The 19,947-nt window shown below is 45.0% G+C and overlaps 1 protein-coding gene across 2 annotated transcripts in view; it reads left to right on the top strand.

Moving 5' to 3' along the window:
• LOC147214514 (solute carrier family 12 member 5-like) overlaps nucleotides 1-18,406 on the top strand; it is a 42,507-nt gene extending 24,101 nt beyond the window's left edge. The window contains exons 4-26 of one of the 2 annotated variants that reach the window (XM_086141752.1): nucleotides 564-710; nucleotides 2,541-2,595; nucleotides 3,009-3,139; nucleotides 4,062-4,309; nucleotides 4,385-4,596; nucleotides 4,675-4,842; nucleotides 4,945-5,043; nucleotides 5,156-5,213; nucleotides 5,294-5,468; nucleotides 6,867-6,985; nucleotides 7,100-7,198; nucleotides 7,855-7,974; nucleotides 9,811-9,915; nucleotides 10,247-10,415; nucleotides 10,491-10,686; nucleotides 10,820-10,989; nucleotides 11,067-11,198; nucleotides 12,016-12,123; nucleotides 12,274-12,393; nucleotides 13,383-13,546; nucleotides 14,192-14,206; nucleotides 14,296-14,429; nucleotides 16,368-18,406. In XM_086141752.1, the coding sequence (XP_085997878.1) occupies nucleotides 564-710; nucleotides 2,541-2,595; nucleotides 3,009-3,139; nucleotides 4,062-4,309; nucleotides 4,385-4,596; nucleotides 4,675-4,842; nucleotides 4,945-5,043; nucleotides 5,156-5,213; nucleotides 5,294-5,468; nucleotides 6,867-6,985; nucleotides 7,100-7,198; nucleotides 7,855-7,974; nucleotides 9,811-9,915; nucleotides 10,247-10,415; nucleotides 10,491-10,686; nucleotides 10,820-10,989; nucleotides 11,067-11,198; nucleotides 12,016-12,123; nucleotides 12,274-12,393; nucleotides 13,383-13,546; nucleotides 14,192-14,206; nucleotides 14,296-14,429; nucleotides 16,368-16,459 (3,036 nt within the window). In that variant the 3' untranslated portion in view covers nucleotides 16,460-18,406. The remainder of the gene's footprint in view (nucleotides 1-563; nucleotides 711-2,540; nucleotides 2,596-3,008; nucleotides 3,140-4,061; nucleotides 4,310-4,384; nucleotides 4,597-4,674; nucleotides 4,843-4,944; nucleotides 5,044-5,155; nucleotides 5,214-5,293; nucleotides 5,469-6,866; nucleotides 6,986-7,099; nucleotides 7,199-7,854; nucleotides 7,975-9,810; nucleotides 9,916-10,246; nucleotides 10,416-10,490; nucleotides 10,687-10,819; nucleotides 10,990-11,066; nucleotides 11,199-12,015; nucleotides 12,124-12,273; nucleotides 12,394-13,382; nucleotides 13,547-14,191; nucleotides 14,207-14,295; nucleotides 14,430-16,367) is intronic. The other variant, XM_086141753.1, reaches the window with a different exon arrangement.
• The last annotated feature ends 1,541 nt before the right edge of the window (nucleotides 18,407-19,947 follow it).

Here is a 19,947-nt window from a genome sequence, read left to right as displayed (position 1 = left end):
GAAGCGATAGCCGTATCGGAGGAAATATTTTCTTCCGCTAGCGATGGATATCCTGTTTCTTGTTGGCAGAAAAAAAAAAATGATTTCAAGCAGAATTTCCGACGTAATTCACAGTTTGCGGTTTCCTGTTATGAAATCCAGAAATATGCGGGTTTCATTTCATTATTCGCATCTGAGATCATGGACTCGGTTATTTTAAGCGTCTCTGAGGGTAAAGTCATCATCGGCGGTTGAAAAGCAGATTAAACAACAGAAAAACAAGCGGGGTCTCCCACCCTTTTCCCAAAAGGTTGCTTCGAGGAAACTTCTGCTGCACTTTAAATGAACAAAGAGACCTTTTGTTTTCTCTGGATCACCGACTTCTGGGCCGCGGAGACGAAACTGCTTTCTTTCTAATGAAAGAATCAGATCTCGTTACTAAATTTCGAAATTAAACCTCCGAAGCTATTTAGGCCGAGCGGCTCGACAAAGAGCGCACTGTCGGCCCGCGGAGCGGCGAAGTCTAGTCTTAGAAAATAACATTAGCGAGACGGATGAGATAAATGTGTTTTGTGCGTCCAAAGGCCCCTCAGCTCGGCACCTTGATGGGCGTGTACTTGCCGTGCATCCAGAATATTTTCGGCGTGATCCTGTTCCTGCGGATGACCTGGATGGTCGGGATCGGCGGCGTCTTCGGCTCATTCGTCATCGTCTTCATGTGCTGCTCCACGGTGAGTCGACCCGCGGCGTTTTCACGGCATCGTGGAGCTGCGATCCCAAGGTTGTCGGTTCAAGCGGCGTCTCCACGATCTCCTTGCAGATCCATTCAAAGTGAATGAATGAAAATGCAAAAACATTACAGTTACAATAATTTGAAGAAGTCAGTTCTAATGATCTGTGAGTTTCCAAATATTGTCATTATTATTAGGAATATTACTAGCAAACCCCGGATGAAACGTCTTCGGGTGAAGAAACTCCAAGTCCAGTTGCCAAGACGAAAAGATTTCGACAAGAATTCTCCACGACCTGGATGACGGAGAACCTCCGCGGACAAAATAGAAAATATTTCGGTGTCATTTGAGCTAAAAACAAACAAGACTTAAACTACCAATCGTCTTTCGGAACTGAAAATTCCTGGTGTGATTCCCGGCTCCTCCTGGTGTGCAAGAAACCAGGATTAATAAAGCATAAATTACTCTTATTCTATATTTCAGTCATAATATGGATTCTATCATGGCGGCACGTTGGCGCAGGGGTTGGTGTTTCTGCCCAACAGCAAGAAGATCAGTGGTTGGAGTTTGCAAGCTCTCTCAGTGTCTGCATTCCCTAAATTGCCCGAAATTGTGTGAATGAGAGGGAAAAGGTCGCACGTTTCTATACGAGGCGTCCAGTCGTGTCCTGGAAGAACCAGTGACAGCTGGAATGGGTTCCAGCAACCCTGAGGTTTGCAGGAACGGATGAATTGTTCTGTTATTATGGTGGTTTTATACAATGTTAACAAACCAGCACGATCAATGGCGAGAAAGAGCCAGATTTATATTGCGTATCTTATATTATCCATAAGCGATCAACCGAATCATCAATATTTCAGCTCCCCCGTTGCCCGACACGTAACATGGGAATATATGATAGTTTCCATTTGAATTCTGGACTTCAAATCCTCTCAGAGACGCTTCATCGTCCAGAAATGCCTCCCAGTTCACAGACCATCTGCCATTTCTGTCCGCGGTAAAGAACGTATACCGCTCTCATTGTTCGCTTCTTGAGGAATGTTCCTCATTTCATCTCATTTCTGCTGGAATCCCCTCCCGGCCCGAGGGTTTCCAAATACTTTGCAAACTTCATCTCATCTTATTAGCCGCCATACATAGTGGTTTTTTTTTTTTTTTACTGCATGGACGTCCGGCCTGAAATCCCACCCGGATCCTTACAATGTCCCCTACAAGGATCAGCGAGGATGAACGTCACTCAGGTTAAATTGGAGCACTCTTGAGGTCAAAACCGGTAATTTACTTATCTGGTTACCAAAGTAACCATTTATAACGACTAGTTATCTTTAATACGTATTGATTTAACTTAAGGGCCGTTCATTCATCTCCCGTTCCACTGATCTGGAACACAGGTGATGGACGGACGGGATCATTTTATGCCTCTTTGAAAGTATCCATGACTTTTTACATTACATTACATTACATTGCATTTGGCAGACGCTTTTATCCAAAGCGACTTACAATAGAGGACATAGGGACTGCAAATACACTTGCAAATACACGATGCACAGGACTTTTGTCTGGTCCTGCGAACCCGCCGCTAGCGTTCGAGCAGCAGAAACCAGCTCACCGATGATCTGCTGAGGGTGCAGAAGGTGCCGATACGGCTGCTTTCACCATTGAAGCAGCTCCACACAAAAATATAACCCGCTTTCCGTCCGTCACTTGGCGCCTCCAACTCGGTCGATGAATCAAAAAGCAGAGTTGAGTTGGTTTCTATCGTTGTTCCTGTGACTTCCTCTTCACTTCTTCTTCTGGAAGTTACGTGTTTCTCCTGTACCGCTTTTTCAGACCATGCTCACCGCCATCTCCATGAGCGCTATCGCCACCAACGGCGTCGTGCCAGGTGAGTAGAGCGGTCAGAGGCTCCAGATGTGCGGTAATTGCGGGATTTTGTTTACGTGTTTGATGTAAAGTCCTATAAAATGAGGATGCGTTCATTCATCCAAGCAGATTTCCGTACGCCTCGTGGCCTCCTGAAAGTCCGGTCCCTTTCACAACCATGCTTTCTTTCTTCTTGCAACGTCACTCTTGTAGAAAAATTGTATTATTTCCCCACTCGCGGCTCTTTTATTATGACTTAAACTCGATGATTTTCCTATTAAGATGATAAGTTGCGTCTAGTTTTGCCTCACGCGCTATCATTTTGTTCAAAATGGAATAATTTCTACGTCTTCAGCATAACGCTCCCGACGTTTCTGATTATTGTGTTTGGCGGAGACGGAGCGGCTCAGTTGACCCTGCAGTGTCTTCTCACAGCTGGGGGGTCGTATTACATGATCTCTCGCTCCCTGGGGCCGGAGTTTGGCGGAGCCGTCGGGATTTGTTTCTACTTGGGAACCACGTTCGCGGGCGCCATGTACATCCTCGGCTGTATCGAAATTCTACTGGTAAGAAAAACCGTCACGAAAACGTTTATTGCGTTTCAGGAAAGGAACATAAACGGAGTGACGATAGCAATGACAAAAATAAGCAAGAATGCGAATGGGTTGAGACCAACAAGGATAAAAATAGACAATAGAGTTAGGCTGTGAATGAATGAATGAATGAATGAATGAATGAATGAATGAATAAATAAATAAATAAATAAATGAATTAATGAGTAAATAAATAAACGAATGAATGAATTAATGAAAATAAAATTAATAAGTAAATGAATGATTGAATGAATGAATGAATGATAAAAAATTTAAATAAATTAATGAATGGATGGATGAATGAATAAAATAAATGAATTAATAAATAAATAAACACATGAATGAATGAATGAATGAATAAATAAATTAATTAAAATTTTAAATAAATGAATGAATGAATGAATGAATGAAAATAAAATAAACGAATAAATAAATAAATGAATAAATGAATGAATGAATGAATGATAAAAAATAAATAAATGAATGAACCGATGAATGAATGAATGAATGAATGAATGGATGAATGAATGAATGAATGAATGGATGAATAAATAAATGAATGAATGAATGATTAAATTAATAAGTTAATGAAGAAATAAATAAATTAATTAATTAATTAATTCATAAATGAATGAATGAACAGATAAAAAAAATACATCCAATGTGCAGCTGTGTCACATAGAAGACGCCCCAACATAGTGATTGGCTGATGAGATAGTCACTGATCTCATGTATATATGGTTAATGTGATGATAAGGCAGGGTGCATCTATCAAAAAGGGTCGCACAATATTCATTGCTAATATCACACGAGCATGTGCGTTATTTATGATTTAAATTCGCTTTCGCCACTCCCTCCACTCAACTGTCGTCCTCCATCCCTCCGTTGTGCGTAGATCTACATCGTTCCTCAGGCCGCCATCTTCAAGATCGAGGGCCTGGAGGGTCCGGAGGCGGAGGCCGCCCTCCTGAACAACATGCGGGTGTACGGCACTCTAGTGTTGAGTTTCATGGCTCTGGTGGTGTTTGTGGGAGTGAAATATGTCAACAAGCTGGCTCTGGTCTTCCTGGCCTGCGTCATCCTCTCCATCCTGGCCGTCTACGCCGGAGTCATCAAGACCGCCATTGATCCCCCTCTGTTCCCGTAGGTTATTTGTGATCAATAGGATCGGCGGTAGCTTGTCAAACGTCCTTAATACATCCGATTTGACGTTCGCAGCGTGTGCCTGCTTGGAAACCGAACCCTTACCTCCAAAAGCTACGACGTCTGCGCGAAAGTCATCGAGATAGACAATGACACCGTCACCACCAAGCTGTGGAGATCCTTCTGTGACTCCGAGAACCTCAACGCCACGTGTGACGAGTATTTCAGCAACAACAACGTCACAGAGATTCAGGGTATCCCCGGCGTCACCAGTGGCATCTTGGCAGGTAGAGTCGGGCGGTCGAGCTCGGCGCCATTAACTTGGATCGCGGGTTCGAGAGCTGACGACCGAATTCGTCTTTCAGAAAACTTGTTTGGCAACTACCTGGAAAAGGGGATGATCCTGGAGAAGCGCGGACTCGCATCGGACGCGGATTTGGACAGTCCCACGACCAGCGGCAACCGCTTCGTGCTGGCCGACATCACCAGCTTCTTCACTCTGCTGGTGGGGATATACTTCCCCTCCGTCACAGGTTAGCATCTAAAAAGGTGGCGGTTTAGAAGGAGGTCCTTTTGCGGTGAATCTTACTGGATACAATGTCTATTGATTAATTTTCTGGTATCTCCGTTGGCAGGTATCATGGCGGGTTCCAACCGCTCCGGAGATCTCCGCGATGCTCAAAAGTCCATCCCGATCGGCACTATCGCAGCCATCACCACGACGTCTACAGTCTGTATCCTTTCAAAATGCGGACCAGTTGGTTCGAACTTTTTCATGTCCGTGATCCCAACTCCCTATTCGGCACAAATATGTCCATCGTATTCCTGAACGGCCTTTTCTACCAGACATATCCTGTGTGATACTGTTTGGTGCCTGCATAGAGGGAGTAGTCCTGAGGGACAAGTGAGTTCCGTTATGTACACTATGCACCGAATTGACATCTTACGGCCTGAGCGTGCTCATTTGTCATCTCCTGGCATCAGGTTTGGTGAAGGTGTCAACGGGAACCTGGTGATTGGAACCCTAGCGTGGCCGTCCCCGTGGGTCATCGTGTTCGGCTCTTTCTTTTCCACCTGCGGAGCTGGACTCCAGAGCCTCACCGGAGCGCCGCGTCTCCTACAGGCCATCTCCAGGGACGGCATCATCCCGTTTCTTCGAGTGAGTAAACTCTCGAGGGCGGCTCGTGCAGAAGGTAGAGCGATCGTCTTATGGAAGCGAACATTCTTGGATTGCTAGCTCCTCCTAGCGCAGGGGTCGCAACCCGCGGCTCCGGAGCCGCATGCGGCTGAAGTGTATTTTATTGGTGTTAATTCCTTTTTTTAACTTTTAGTTCTAAGTCGGAAGATTTTTGTGATCTTGAAATATTAAATAAAATTATATCTATTGTTTTTCGCCGCTCAAAATAACTCGCGGGAGCCGGTATACCCGCCAGCCGGTAAAGTTCCGATTTGCAGATGCTGTGCGCAGAAGTTCAGGAGCAGAAGTCCCATAAACCAGGTAAAATAAATATTGATGAAGATATTTTGCAAATATTTATTTTTCATTGTTTCCCGACAGTGATTTTTTTCCCGATTTATCTTTAAAATTCAGGTCAGGGCTCCGCTACACGCTCTGAAAGCCCAAAGCTCAAAATGAGTTCATTACATGAAAAAAAAAAAAATTCTATGTAATACTTTGCGAATTTCAGAAGCAACACACTACACACTTGTTTATACAAAGTGTAAAGGTAATTAAAAGCAATTAATACAGCGGTACCTTTATTTTAGACGTCAAAAAGTAATTGCGGCTCCCAGTGTTTTCTTTTCCGAGGAAACTAGGGCCAAATGGCTCTTTGGGTGTTACGGGTTGCCGACCCCTGTCATAGCGTGTCGAAGTGTTGTTGAGCCAGACGGTAGCCTACTGCTCGTGGTTCATCCATGATGGGTTCATTGCAGAGAAAGAAGGGATTCAATTATTATTGGACGCATGGAAACATATGTCTATCCAAGTGAAAAGGGAAATCGGGCCAAATGTACATGTCTTGAAAAAGCCCGGCTGCAGTCAGTGTCTGAATGAATGATTGTATCCAACATCTTTGAGCTATTTGAGGAAACTATCTTTCTCTTATTCGGCAAGTCCCGTCTTTTAACAGGACTCCGCTCCACTTGAAAACTCACCGCATCGCATTTAAATGTGGAGTTTACGCCAACACATGTGGCCATATTACCGGGCCACATATATGTCCCAGAGCGGCTCGACATCAAACTTGCTATAAAGCTAAAACACCCTCCGGCTCGGACCGGTTACCTCAGCGGGAATCTTTTATTGTTTTGGTTTGCTTTGTCTCATGGTTGTTGTTGTTGATCTATTCCTTTCTTCATCGTGGAGTTAATGACATGCTCACGCTTTCTCGTCTGTGACTGCCTTCAAATCACATTGGCAAAAAAAAAAATGGGCGATCAAATAGGAAACGCAACCGTCGTACTTTGTGTTTTAACGCAAACCTCGCTCGACGGAAATCTCATTCACGTGTATTTCACAAGAAGGCTCTATAAAAATTCAAGTTAAATCTCTCAGGTGTTCGGACATGGCAAAGCCAACGGCGAGCCCACCTGGGCCCTCCTGCTCACAGCGAGCATCTGCGAGATTGGCATCATCATAGCTTCTCTGGACGCAGTTGCACCCATTCTGTCCATGTGAGTAAATCCATACGGATTTCTGCAGATGTAATTTCTACACTTGTCTAAAAGTCTCTTCGTCTTCCACGTCTCGTTCCGTCTGCCTTCCATTCCCCTCGTTTCTATCTTTAGGTTCTTCTTGATGTGCTACATGTTTGTCAATCTGGCCTGTGCTCTGCAGACCTTACTGAGGACACCAAACTGGAGGCCACGCTTTAAGTTCTACCATTGGTACGAGTCTTACATAAACAAATCTAAATGGCGTGCACGGATCATTTGGTTCGTAATTCAGTGATCCCTCGCTATAACGCGGTTTACTTTTCACGGTTTCGCTACTTCCCGGATTCGCATCGTGCATTGTGTTCTGCATTCTGATTGCCTAAAAAGTCACTCCGCTTCTCCTCCACCAATAACGTTGCAATTTAATATGTACACGTACGTAAAACAGCTCGCCAAATTTACATTACGTACGTGCAAATTCTCGAGTTTCTCTAAAACCCATAATGTTGACAAAACGCTCTGGAGCGACAAAAGCACCTGCGGCAGGGCCCAAAAGGCAGCGGAAGATGCTATCTATCGCGGATAAAGTTGAACTTCTGGACATGCTAAGGGAAGGTAAAAGCTATGCGGCTGTAGGTCGGCATTACGGAATGAATGAATCTTCCGTTTGTTCCATAAAGAAGGAAGAAAAAAACATAAGGACGACAGCAGCGATGTATAATAGAGTATTCAATTGTATAATAATTGTAAAAAAAAAATAAAGGTTTCTACTTCACGGATTTTGCCTATCACGGGTTCTTTTTGGAACGTAACCCCCTTGAAAAACAAGGGTATACTGTATTTCCATTTTGGAGCATTTCATATAGGTTATTTCCTGTTCCCCACAGGGCTCTGTCATTCCTGGGGATGAGCTTGTGCCTGTCGCTCATGTTCATCTGCTCTTGGTACTACGCCATAGTCGCCATGGGCATCGCCACATGTATCTACAAATACATCGAATTCTGCGGGTAGGTATTATCATGTGTCTGAGCATACAAGTCCGGCACCTATCTCAATTTCAATGCCAGAAGTCAACGGGGATTCTCACCTTCCGTGTGGTGACGTTTAAAAATGTTCTAGACCAGTGTTTCCCAATCACTGTGCCGCGGCACATTAGTGGGCCGTGAGAGATCATCAGGTGTGCCGTGGAAAAATGCCCACTTTCACCCGATTGGTCCTCAAATTATTTATCCAACGCAAATAATGTGTCTTCCTATGTCTATGTGGGCAGCGTGTCCATTTGATGGCAACGGGTAGTGAATTAACCTGTGCGTCTGTGTATCAGAGTGATTAGTGACGCTTTGCGTGATACATTTTTAGAATAAAAAGTACTTGTATCTGCATGAACAAACAGGCAGCATTGTTGAAAACTACCAAGACGAGTGAGAAAGCGGTGAAAGCAGCTATAAAGTTGCTGAACTCGTCTCTAAATCCAAACAGCCACACATCGTAGCAAAACATTAATACTACCTGCCGGCAAAATCATTGTAGAAGAAATGTTCGGCTCTGGCGTTGATAAAGAAATAGAGTTCTCTCAAATAATACCATTTTCAGACATAGTGATGACATGTCTTCAGACATTGAAAAAAGTGTTCCGGAAAAGTTGCACATCAGTGGGAAATTTGCATTGCAACTTGACGAATCTACAGATACTAGATACATTAGATTTCACACTAAGTAAATTGAGACTACGGTTTCATTCTAATTTGTTAAAAACTGTTTTTGACATATATATTTGGTGGTGTGGCATGTGATTTCTCTCATGTAAAATCTGTGCCGTGGCTCAAAAAAGGTTGGGAAACACTGTTCTAGACGCCGTCCACGATAAACACTTTGTCTAAATACCTGAGGTATCATAGTATTTTTAAAGCAGTAGTCGTGCTGATGATTTCTCCGTGTGAAGCAGGTGGTTCTCGGTGCAAACCGGCAAATTCATTCTGGCGGTTCTCAAACCCCTTCGTTAAACCGGGATCGTTTTTCAGAAAATTTCATCAGATTTGGAGACTTTTTTGCGAAAATATCATGAAACCGAACGGCAATCGAGAGCTGCCGGTGAAGAACCAGCGGCGGTGACGGACCCGGATTACTGCGATTCACACACACACACACACATTGTTCACACAGTTCTCACAGGATGTGAGAACCAAAGTTTATGGCCGTGGTCTCGGTTGGGATCTCAGAAGGGCTGAGGTCCAGAGCAGCTGGGTCTGATTTCAGAAGCTTAACAAGTTCAGAGAGACTGGAAGCCCCAGGGTGGCTTTTCTGCATGACAGAGGTGCCAACGGTGAAAATGGAAGGAACGCTCAGGATCCCTGCGGAGGTGGTTCTGTTCACACGTGGACGAATGCGAATAGCCGTCCGTTTTTTTTTTTTTTCCAATCGGCGGAACCTCCCCGTCTTACTTCCATAATTGGAGAGCGCTGCCACCTTCTGGTCGGGGAGCTTTCCTTCAGGTGGTCTGGCTGACGTTTCTTAACAAAGTGGTGAAGAAGTCCTTTCCGACGGGTGGGAAAATATCCAAAGGCTGCGTTTAGCTGCAACGGAATCCGACCGCCGGCGGGTGATTTATGCACGTGTTTACCCGTGTAGCCTGAAGACTTAAGCGGAGATTAGGAGCAAGCAAACACGGAGGTTGACCCAAATATCTCTGGCTTAGTCGTTATCACAATTCCACGCCGTCTCCCCGACAACACACCGCGTCGCTTCCTTTTTTTTTCCGTGTGTTTTCCTTCCCCGACCGAACAGAGACGTCGCGTTCGCTCGCCGATGTTGATACCCGCGGACGTTTTCGTGTGGTGTGACAGGGCCGAGAAGGAGTGGGGCGACGGAATTCGCGGCATCTCCCTCAGCGCCGCGAGGTTCGCCCTCATGAGGCTGGAGGAAGGACCGCCGCACACCAAGAACTGGAGGTCAGTTTTTGGGAGTCTTTGAGGCAATGATTGTGGAAAAGTTTTAGGGGGAAAAAAACAAAATCTCCACAAAATCTTGCATTCTTGAATCTCTTTGACCAAACCACAAGCTAAGCTATCTGCTTTCCTCCTGATAAGTAATGTAATAGTCTTCTATTTCCATCCACTAAGTCTCCCTGGAAAAAGTTGGTACTCCACGTCTCAAAATAATAAATAGTCCCGGGCTCACATTTTCAAACGAGTTTGAATGTTTTACTTGGTCGCGTTCACTGTCATTTGGGTTTGTTAGTCGGGAATTCACGTAGCGAGTTGTCGCATTGTTTTTGATCAGACCTCAGATCCTGGTTCTGGTGAGTATGGACGCGGAGCAGAACATCGAGCAGCCTCGACTGTTGTCCCTCACCAATCAGCTGAAAGCCGGGAAGGGTCTCACGATCGTCGGCACCTCGGTTCACGGAAAGTTCCTCGACAACTTCGCCGAAGCTCAGAGGGCAGACCAGGTCCGATCCGTACGCAATACGTAGTTCCGGTTTCTCCGGTAGCATCAAGCGCAGTCTCTGACATCTGCTTTCCAGACATTACGCAAGCTCATGGAGACGGAGAGGGTCAAGGGCTTCTCTCAGGTGGTCGTATCGTCCAATCTGAGAGACGGGACGTCCCACTTGATCCAGGTGGGTGGACTGGGAGGCCTGAAGCACAACACGGTCATGGTCAGCTGGCCCCGCAACTGGAAACAGCCCGAGTATCAACAGGAGTTCAGGAACTTTATCGGTGGGTCTCTGGCGACAATAAACGGAAATCGCGAGTTCAATTTTTTTTCTGCTCTCTTCCTTGATTGAGTCGGTCTTGTTTGTGCGTCAAATGCTTTTTGAGCGGTGACCAGCATTCTCCTGTCCCCTTTCAGAGGTGGTCAGAGAGACCACGGTGGCCAGTCTGGCTCTGTTGGTTCCCAAGAACATTTCCAGCTACCCGTCCAACGGAGAGCGCTTCACGGAAGGCCACATCGATGTGTGGTGGATCGTGCACGATGGAGGTATGCTGATGCTGCTGCCCTTCCTGCTGCGCCAGCATAAGGTAAGGGGGAAATCCTCCGCGATACGGCTCAGCTCTTAAGAAAACAACATGTCGAGGGTCTGCGTTTCTTTCCGCAGGTGTGGCGGAAGTGCAAGATGCGCATTTTCACGGTGGCTCAGATGGACGACAACAGCATCCAGATGAAAAAAGATGTCCTCACCTTCCTCTATCACCTGCGCATCAACGCCGAGGTGGAGGTGGTGGAGATGGTGAGAGACTCGTCCGACGCGGGTGTCATCTCAGCGGCGTTTTGAAAAAGTCCGCACACCCAAAAAATGCTCCGAAAAGAAAAGATGATTTATTTTACATGCAACACAAAAACCCTTATTCTCACACTTATGGCGTTTCGAACAAAAAAAAAGGCTCTTCCACAGATGCGTTAACAAATATGTTATTGTAGCGCCATTTTTAAAGAGATGATCGTGGGATTGATTCCCTTTTTTTTTCGTACCACTAGCTGGATATATGATGTCCTTCTAACATTTTAACATATATAAAATATAAATGTCTCCATGGGGGATCAGACCAATTAGTATAGGCAGAAAGAAAATAGGGAGGTGACAAACACAGATGCACAAACATGAGGACATACCTATAAATGAGGTTTTTGGTGCTAGCGTGCCAAGCATGTAAATATGTGGAAGAACGGGCGACACACTGTCCATGCTAATCGTGCACACACAGCTCTCACACATCGGGGTCTCGCTCAGGCAAAGCGTCGCCCCATCCAGGACACCTCCAAGGAGATTGCATTTTCTGAAGGACTCCAGAAAAAAAGCGAGGGTCCAAACCATCTCCGAGTCCTTGGTTCCGGAGCCTGGTCCGGAGATCTTGAGCCGATAGCGCCTCACGTCTGGCACTAGCTTTAGCTTCATCCTCACCAGGGAGGTCCCGCCTGGAGCCGGCATGCTCGGGTGTTCTTCCCAGTCTGAACCTGCAACATCAAGACAACAATGCAGTATCACACTGAGATGTTGGATTCTGTACTGTAATAGCCAACGTGGAAATGTGTTTTATCTCCCGTAGCATGATGGTGACATTTCGGCCTACACCTATGAAAAGACGCTGATCATGGAGCAGCGCTCGCAGATCCTCAAACAGATGCATCTGACCAAGAATGAGATGGAGAGAGAGGTAAACAACCCACGGCCGAATGTCTGTCTCCGGGTAATAACGCGTAATAATTTGTCTGCGTCTGGACTTGATCTCTGTGATTTCAGAGCAAATTCCAGACAGAAATTAGAGACAGAACTCAGTGGATGTCTTTGCTTGATTTTTTTTTAGATCCAGAGCATTACGGATTCGTCGCGTGGGTCCATCCGGCGTAAAAATCCATCCGGCTTGCGCTCCCATCACAGCGCCGAGGAGGGAACCGGCGTGGCGGAGAAACTGGAGGAGGAGGAGGTACCGTCAGGGAGAATCTCATACGCAGAGAAAACAGAATAATTGACAATATAACCTAAAGGCATGACCCTCCGCTCCTTTTATTTATCATTTCCCCACGTGGCAGGTTCAGATTCTCTCCCCTTTGGTTTTGGAGGTTTTAAGGTGGAAAATTATAACTCGGAGCGGCACGGTGGCGCCGCGGTTAGCGCTTCCACCTGCCAGCAAGAAGGTCCCTGGTTGGACGCCCACCTTCCTGAGTGGAGTCTACATGTTCTTCTCGTGTCTGTGGGGTTCCTCAGGGTTCTCCGGGTTCCTCTAGAGTCCAAACACATGCAGGAGGTCCATTGGAGACCCTAAAATGCCCAAACGCGTGAACGAGTGAACGGTCCCATGTCTCCATGGTGACCCCTTCCTCTCGTCCAATCACAGCTGAGATGCAGGATAAGCGGGATAGATAATGGACGAATGAATCTAATTCAAATGTTTTTGTGAAAAACAAAAAAAAAAAAAAAAAGTCTTGAATTCTTTGTTTTAAGGATAGTTTCATCTCATCTAAGAAAACTTAAGCAGAAGTCAAAAACATGGATTTCATGAGGAATTAAGGATCTGGATTTGCGGTTACTTTTGCAATCAGCTAAAACACAACTGGCCATGATGGCAGAAGAAATGAAAATATAAAGTTGAAAAGTGCATGGTTCGGTGACACGAGATGCTCCCCGCTTGATTGCAGGAGGAATTCCGAACAATCTGTGCGCGCCAACAGGTCTAAACAGTGCCGTCTCTGTCTTTAGTTGTGTGATTAAAAAAACAATGAAATAAAAACGCTTGAAAAACTATGGGAAAATAAAAAAAACCTGCGTCCCGGGACCTTTTTCTAATGCCGCTTCAACAGTAAAAGTAATCCAGAATCATCTATGCAGAGGACAAAGTTTACCTCTTTAAATGTGTTTATTTTGACAGCAACGTTATATCTGGAGTTTAATATAAAATAAACACCCTGTTCTCAGCCCGTGTCCGACCCCAAACAAGCGCAGCCGGTTCAAGGCAAGACCCCGTCGGCGCCGACCGGCCCCTCGGGCCCGGCGGGCTCTGCAGCCGCCTGGACCGACAGCAAGGGGGCAGACAAGGGGAAAAATGTGGATTCGGCCAAAGACCTCTTCAACATGAAGCCGTAAGTGTAACTGTATAATTGTTCATGTAACATCTCTTTATTCTGTAGAGGTACGGTATAAGACATCTATATATTTATAGTTCCATCTGTATATTGCCATCTGTTCATCATCGCTAATCACTACATTATCTGCACATAACAATTATCCACCATACTTGCACTAGCTGTACATATTCTGCTCATATCTTATCCACCTCTACTTGCGCTAGCTGTAAAACAAAAAATAAAGAAAAATTGTGTTTATTCTTTAATACTGCATTTATCTGTAAATACAGCACATTATGCACCTCTGATTAGATGCTAACTTTACTTCATCACTTTGTATCCTTACATGCGTAAAGACAATAAGATAAGATAAGATAAGATAAGATAAGATAAGATAAGATAAGATAAGATAAGATAAGATAAGATAAGATAAGATAAGATAAGAACAACCAAGTTACCCTGAAGGAAATTGTTGTGCCAGAGTTTCAAGCAAAAACATAACAATATAGATAATAGTAGGACGGAGGGAGAATACGAAATACAATAAAATATAAATTGTCACGGTTAAGGCTAAAGTTGAATCTAATCTAATGTAGGGAAATGGCGAACGGTGCTTTTGACTCCTGTGTAATTTTGCTCTCTCGTGTCACGCTGCCGCAGCGAGTGGGAAACCTTGTAAGTATCGACGTTCTGCAGTTGCACAAACTACCTGACACGAGTAGCTGGAAGGCTAACCGGGTTTTATCTGACATTGATTCCATCAGGAACCAGACGGATGTGCGGCGCATGAATACAGCTGTGCGACTCAATGAGGTCATATCCAAGAAATCCAAGGAAGCCAAGCTGGTTCTGCTCAACATGCCCGGACCACCCAAGAACCGCGTGGGCGAAGAAAACTGTATCCTATATCTTATAACTGTATCCCCCTCTCCGCCGGAATAACAACAAAAGTGCGGTTGTTTGCAGACGACATTGTGATCTGTAGTGAGAGCAGGGAAGGAGTGGAGGAATGAAGATTAGTCTCGGGTGGAACGGTGAGGCTACAGGGAGCGGAGATTTTGAAATACTTGAAAGAGATACTTGTTATCCTGGAGACGACGTGAAGAAACGCGTTCAAGCAGGTTGGAACGGGTGGAGAAAAGCATCAGGGGTACGAAGAGATGGAAGACTATCAGCCAGAATGAAAGGAAAGGTGGAGGAGACGTTGGTGAGATGATCTACAAACACTGACAATGACCAGAAGACAGGAGGCAGAGCTGGAAGTAGCAGAGATGAAGATGCTGAGGTTCTCTTTGGGAGCGACCAGGAATGGGTCCATCAGAAGAACAGTACGGTAGATGTTTTGGAGAGAAGGTCAGAGATGGTTGGATAGGTAAGAGATGGAGAGGAGATGAAGTTCGTCGGCGTGAGAGAGGAGGATACAGAGAAAAGGGTTAGATGGAGAAGGTTGATCCACCCAAAGGAAAAGGAGAAGAAGATGTGGTTCGAATAAGTGAAAGGAATCCCGGGTTACCGAGACATTATTGTCCTATTTGAGCAACAAGGGTACTGGCGAGATAAAAACAATAATAAAATCTTAACATGTCTTAGTTTGTACAAAATAGAAAAAAAAACTTTTCACTCGTAGGCTGCCATCATTGTTCATGTCACGCCGCTGTCTGGTTGGTGGCATCGGAAGGTTAGCTCTTGGCTCGGTCCCGTTCATTTTACCGTACCGTGCAAAAACACGTCATCCGTCCAACCCTTCCTGTTTGGACCCCAGGGGTCCAAATGGGAAGACAGAAGCCCAAAATGAAGACAATCATCAACGCAAAGAGACAAGAATCGGCTAAAGTTGCTAATGCGCGTGTTGCGCTTCGATGCTAACAGAGAGAGAGCGTCTGTTGAAAGGAGCTCTTTTTGTCGTCGGACCACTGCAGATTCCTGCTCGTAGCTGGTTGGTCATCAGATGCTACTTCTGCAGTAGCGGGTTGTTGATGTTCTCACAGGAGAACATCCAGCGTCTCCTGCCTGTGGCGTTTCTCCTTTGGCTTCACTCTTTCCCGAGGACCTTTTGTCTGCTTCTGAAAGAAAACTGTAGGCACGACGTTTGGCTTGAGTGACCGTTTCAAGCTAGCGGCGGCCGTCAGCTCTTCCAGCAGCTTAGCTCGGCTAAATGCGTCCAATGCATCCGGAGAGAAGCGGCGAGAACACGGATGAAGATATTTAGGAAGCAATTTCTTTCCCACTCCTTTCTTCTCTTGTTGTCCCTTGGAAAGCTAGGTAGCCTAGCATCAGTCCCTTTGCTTCCCTTGGACTGGATATTACACCCAAAAGCAGCACAATGTGGCATTATTAGCATATCTGCCAACGCTAACACGAGCAACCGCCATACGACATCAGCCCAGCATGCATTGCGCTACTAAAACAATGGCGGTGTTCCAGGGTTTAAATATGTCTTATAAATTGCGATTCTGGTATTAAACAAACATTCGAGCAAATTTCTGTCAAGGAGAACCATGGGATCATGAGAGTTGTTGTAAGTGAAAGTGAATGACAAATACACTTTAAGAGATGAACCGAAGGGCTTGACAGAAATTTGGATTCTTATATTCACATAAAAAGATGCAGACTTATTTTACTGCGGCTCTTACAGCTGACAATAAAATGCTCCCGCCTCCTCGCCGATTGGACCCAGACCTTCAGGTCCACGAGTACCTTCCGATCACCTTAAATTCAAGATACGCCGGCAATAAGTGACCACACCAATCACCCAGGAAGAAGCCGAAACAACACATTGTGTGTTGTTTTGATGTGTTTTCTTGTCACAATGTTTGTCCTTCACTGCGATGGCCAGACATGGAGTTCCTGGAGGTGCTCACCGAGGGTCTCAATCGGGTCCTCCTGGTACGCGGAGGAGGACGGGAGGTTATCACCATCTACTCCTGAAGGGTTTTTTTATTATTATTATTATTATTATTATTATTATTCGAAGGAATTTTTCCACCGGCTGCAAAGGGACTGCCCTCTCCCTCTCCATAAACATCCAGGTGAGGTCTTCTGGTGAAGATCTGCCTGCGCTGCTTATGCTACCTGCTACATCCCATCAATTTAGTTCGATTTTGTTTCCTCCTCATCATCTGTTCAGAAATAGTCTCTCCTTTTGCCTTCAGTCCTGGTGATTTCGAAAAACCAAGAACGTTTTGTCCGTATATTGTCTATTATATATCGTCTCAATGTTATTTATGTATTTAATCATCCGCTCACGTTCCGTCTCTGTCCAACTTATTTGTCGGTATGTTTTTTTTTTTTGTCATAAATACTATTTTTGGAAGCTGCAAGAGAAGAGGGCATTATTTTCAACGTTGTGTCATGAAGAAGTGGCTACGACACTGGCGTCGATGACTTTCCCTAAACGGACTAATAACATCAACGGATGTTATATGTTATCTTTGCACTGATTTTTAGATCAAGAGATCTAAATAACACCAGAAGCAAAGGCCGTCGATATAAACGATGAACTCACGATTCAATCCCGACGACACGACTTCCTATTTTGCATCAGCTGCTTTTCATCTGTCATACTATTTGTACACCGGCGTCATTCTAGCGTCAAAGTTAGCGATGAAAAAGAAGACGGTCCAATGGCGAAGCGTCTCAACACGGCACGAGACCGGATTCACCAAGCAACTGTGCAAAGCAAAAATCTGACTTGACGCAGATGCGAGGCTGCATCGTACATCATTTATACATTACTCTGTTTTTGATTATAATCTGCCTTTTTTCAGCATTTTCAAACACATCCATAATCATATGCAAGCATATCGAGTATTTGAACACAAGTCGAATCGAGCGTCTGAAAAACACACTGTGAAAGCAAAACTTCTGTGAAAGTCTATTTATCTACACGTGCGTTTGTTTGCATGTGAGTACAACGCGGGTCAGTAGTTTTTAGTACAAACACATTTATTTATATTTAACCTTTTTAAATACATCTAGTTTCCTCATAACTTTAGGACAGATATGTGTGCTGTTACACTCATTGCTGATTTAAATGTCAAATGTTGATGTTCTGCTCTAAATGCAGGTGTAAATAACCCTGAAAGGTGTGTTTTAGATGATAACGTGTCAGCGGCAGACACGCCGCCGCGGTAGATCAAGACAGAGGTTTTAGTACGAATATATATGTATATAGACTGAGTTTAATATTCACATCTTCATTAGCTTTCAGAAATATGTAAGACTTCCAATGGTATCTCCTGCTTCCGATGAAATGCGGACGCCTGCCGATCTCGCTGCGGCAGCAACGTTAGCTCACCCCCTCCTCAGAGACCGCCGACTGCTCTTTTTTTTTTGTAAATATTCTCAACAAGCTTTGATTTGACTTCGTTTTGACAACGTATTTGATCCGGAACATCGGCTGTATACCGCAAAACACATGTATTTACAAATCTAAATAGTTCTCTGTGTGCTTTGGTTCACAACGAGAGTGGAGTAGCGTGTTGGCAGACATATGGGTAACTTTTATCATCAAGCGTGTGTGTGTGTGTGTGTGTGTGTGATGAGCTTTTCTGTCGGGTTTTTGCAGGCACTTTGTATTTTTCTTCTGGGAAAATAAGGAAAATATAGAATCTGAAAACTCTTCCCCCTAGAGGTGATGGGAATAGCACTGAAATACAATAACAACAATCTTTGTATGTGTGTGTGTGTGTGTGTGTGTGTGTGTGTGCGCGCGCGGGCCGTAATGTGTTTGTTTTGGACTAAGAGATAACACATGTAGTGTGTGAGTGTTTATTGAAATGTAGCTTTCTGTCTGTCCGATGTCATATACAATAGGAGGGATGGTTTCCAGAGATGGTTTTATATGTCAGACGAAAACATGTAATAAATTTTGACTTTGTAATACAAGAAATCCAGCTCCAGGACGCCTTTTCATTTGTCTTTTTCATTTAAGTAAACATCACACGTGCTGTTTTTTGAAGCGAACAGGGCCGTGCGTGCACCGTCTCCTACTCCTTGGTCGGAGAACATCCTTTCTGTAGAGCGGCTTCTTATACATAAAATTAAAAATGTCTTTCTGAGCTCTAACCCAGTAATTCCAGGCTTGCATGCAATTACACAAAAAAAACTGTTCCGCAGCTTTGGATGAGAACATCTGTGAGGAGTTTCTTGGAACGCGACAGGAATCCGATCCGGTCCGTTTATTTCATGTTAGCGTTGAGAGGTTTTAATGCGGCAGAATATGGGGAACCCCGCGCCGTGCAGCGCGTTTATTCAGGCGAGTTCACAACATGCCTCTTTTAAACAGATGGGTTTGTAAACTTTCACAGCGGCGCAGCATTTGCCATATTTGTCCTCTGCATTGAGCCCAGAATCCTGCACCTTTATCTTTGAATCCAACTTTGAAATGTTGCGTCGTGTCCGCCGTCGGAGTCGAACGCGCGGCGCCGCTTTTCTGTTTTGTTTTTTTTAATCCTGTAGCTGCAACGAACAACGCGGAAAGCATCCGAGGCCTGGCGCTCTCGCGCGATTGATCATTTATTGAAGGAAATAAATAAAAAAGACGGATTGGGTTTGCAAACGCGAGCTGCATGTCTCTGCTGCTCTCTGTCGGAGGCACGGGGATCGGTCGTCGCCCCTCTGCTGAAGATCTGACCTCATTTCCCGACCGGTCCTTCACAGTTGGAAATCACTTTAACGTGATTCTGAATCTGTCAGAGGGGCTTTCGACGGGGACGGTTTTTCTTTTCCAAAGTTTGCTAAACCATCTTCCGAAGGTGGCGATCCCGCGTCAGGCCGTACGTTTGCGTTTCCCAAAATGTAGAGGTCCTCATATTCCTCATTGGTTTCATCACAACGGTTTCCAGCTGGTGTCTAGTCGTGTCTTTGGGATGCACAGCTGTTTTTCTTAGGGAGATTTAAAAAGCATTGGTGTCTGGTGTTTGTTGAAGACACTTCCAAGATAGCCCCCCTTCAGGGGCCGCCACAGCGAATCAACTTTCTCCATCTCACCCTATTCTCTGCATCCTCCTCTTTCCCACCAATGAACTTCATATCCTCTCTCACTACATCCATAAATGGTCCATAAAGCTCCAATTCCAGCATTCGTCTACCAATATATTCGCCCTCCCTCCTCTGTCCATGACCCAACCATCTCTGACCTTCTCTCCAGAACATCTACCATGTGTCGTCCCTCTGATGGACTCATTCCTGATCCTCTCCATCCTGGTCGCTCTCAAAGAGAACCTCAGCATCTTCATCTCTGTGACCTCCAGCTCTGCCTCCTGTCTTTTGGTCATTGTTACTGCTTGTAAACATCACTGTCCTGCAGACTTTGCCTGCAATATCCTTGCATGTAATGTTAGTCCATGTAGGAGAGCTTGAGGAATCATCTGGAGCTAAGATCTTAAGATCACAACTGTCTCCCTTTCAAGGAT

Source organism: Fistularia commersonii, chromosome 34, assembly GCF_037954325.1.
Source record: "Fistularia commersonii isolate RoL2024-O1a breed Wild chromosome 34, RoL_Fcom_v1.0, whole genome shotgun sequence".
NCBI lineage: Eukaryota > Metazoa > Chordata > Actinopteri > Syngnathiformes > Fistulariidae > Fistularia > Fistularia commersonii.
This window is presented reverse-complemented; position numbering and strand designations above follow the sequence as displayed.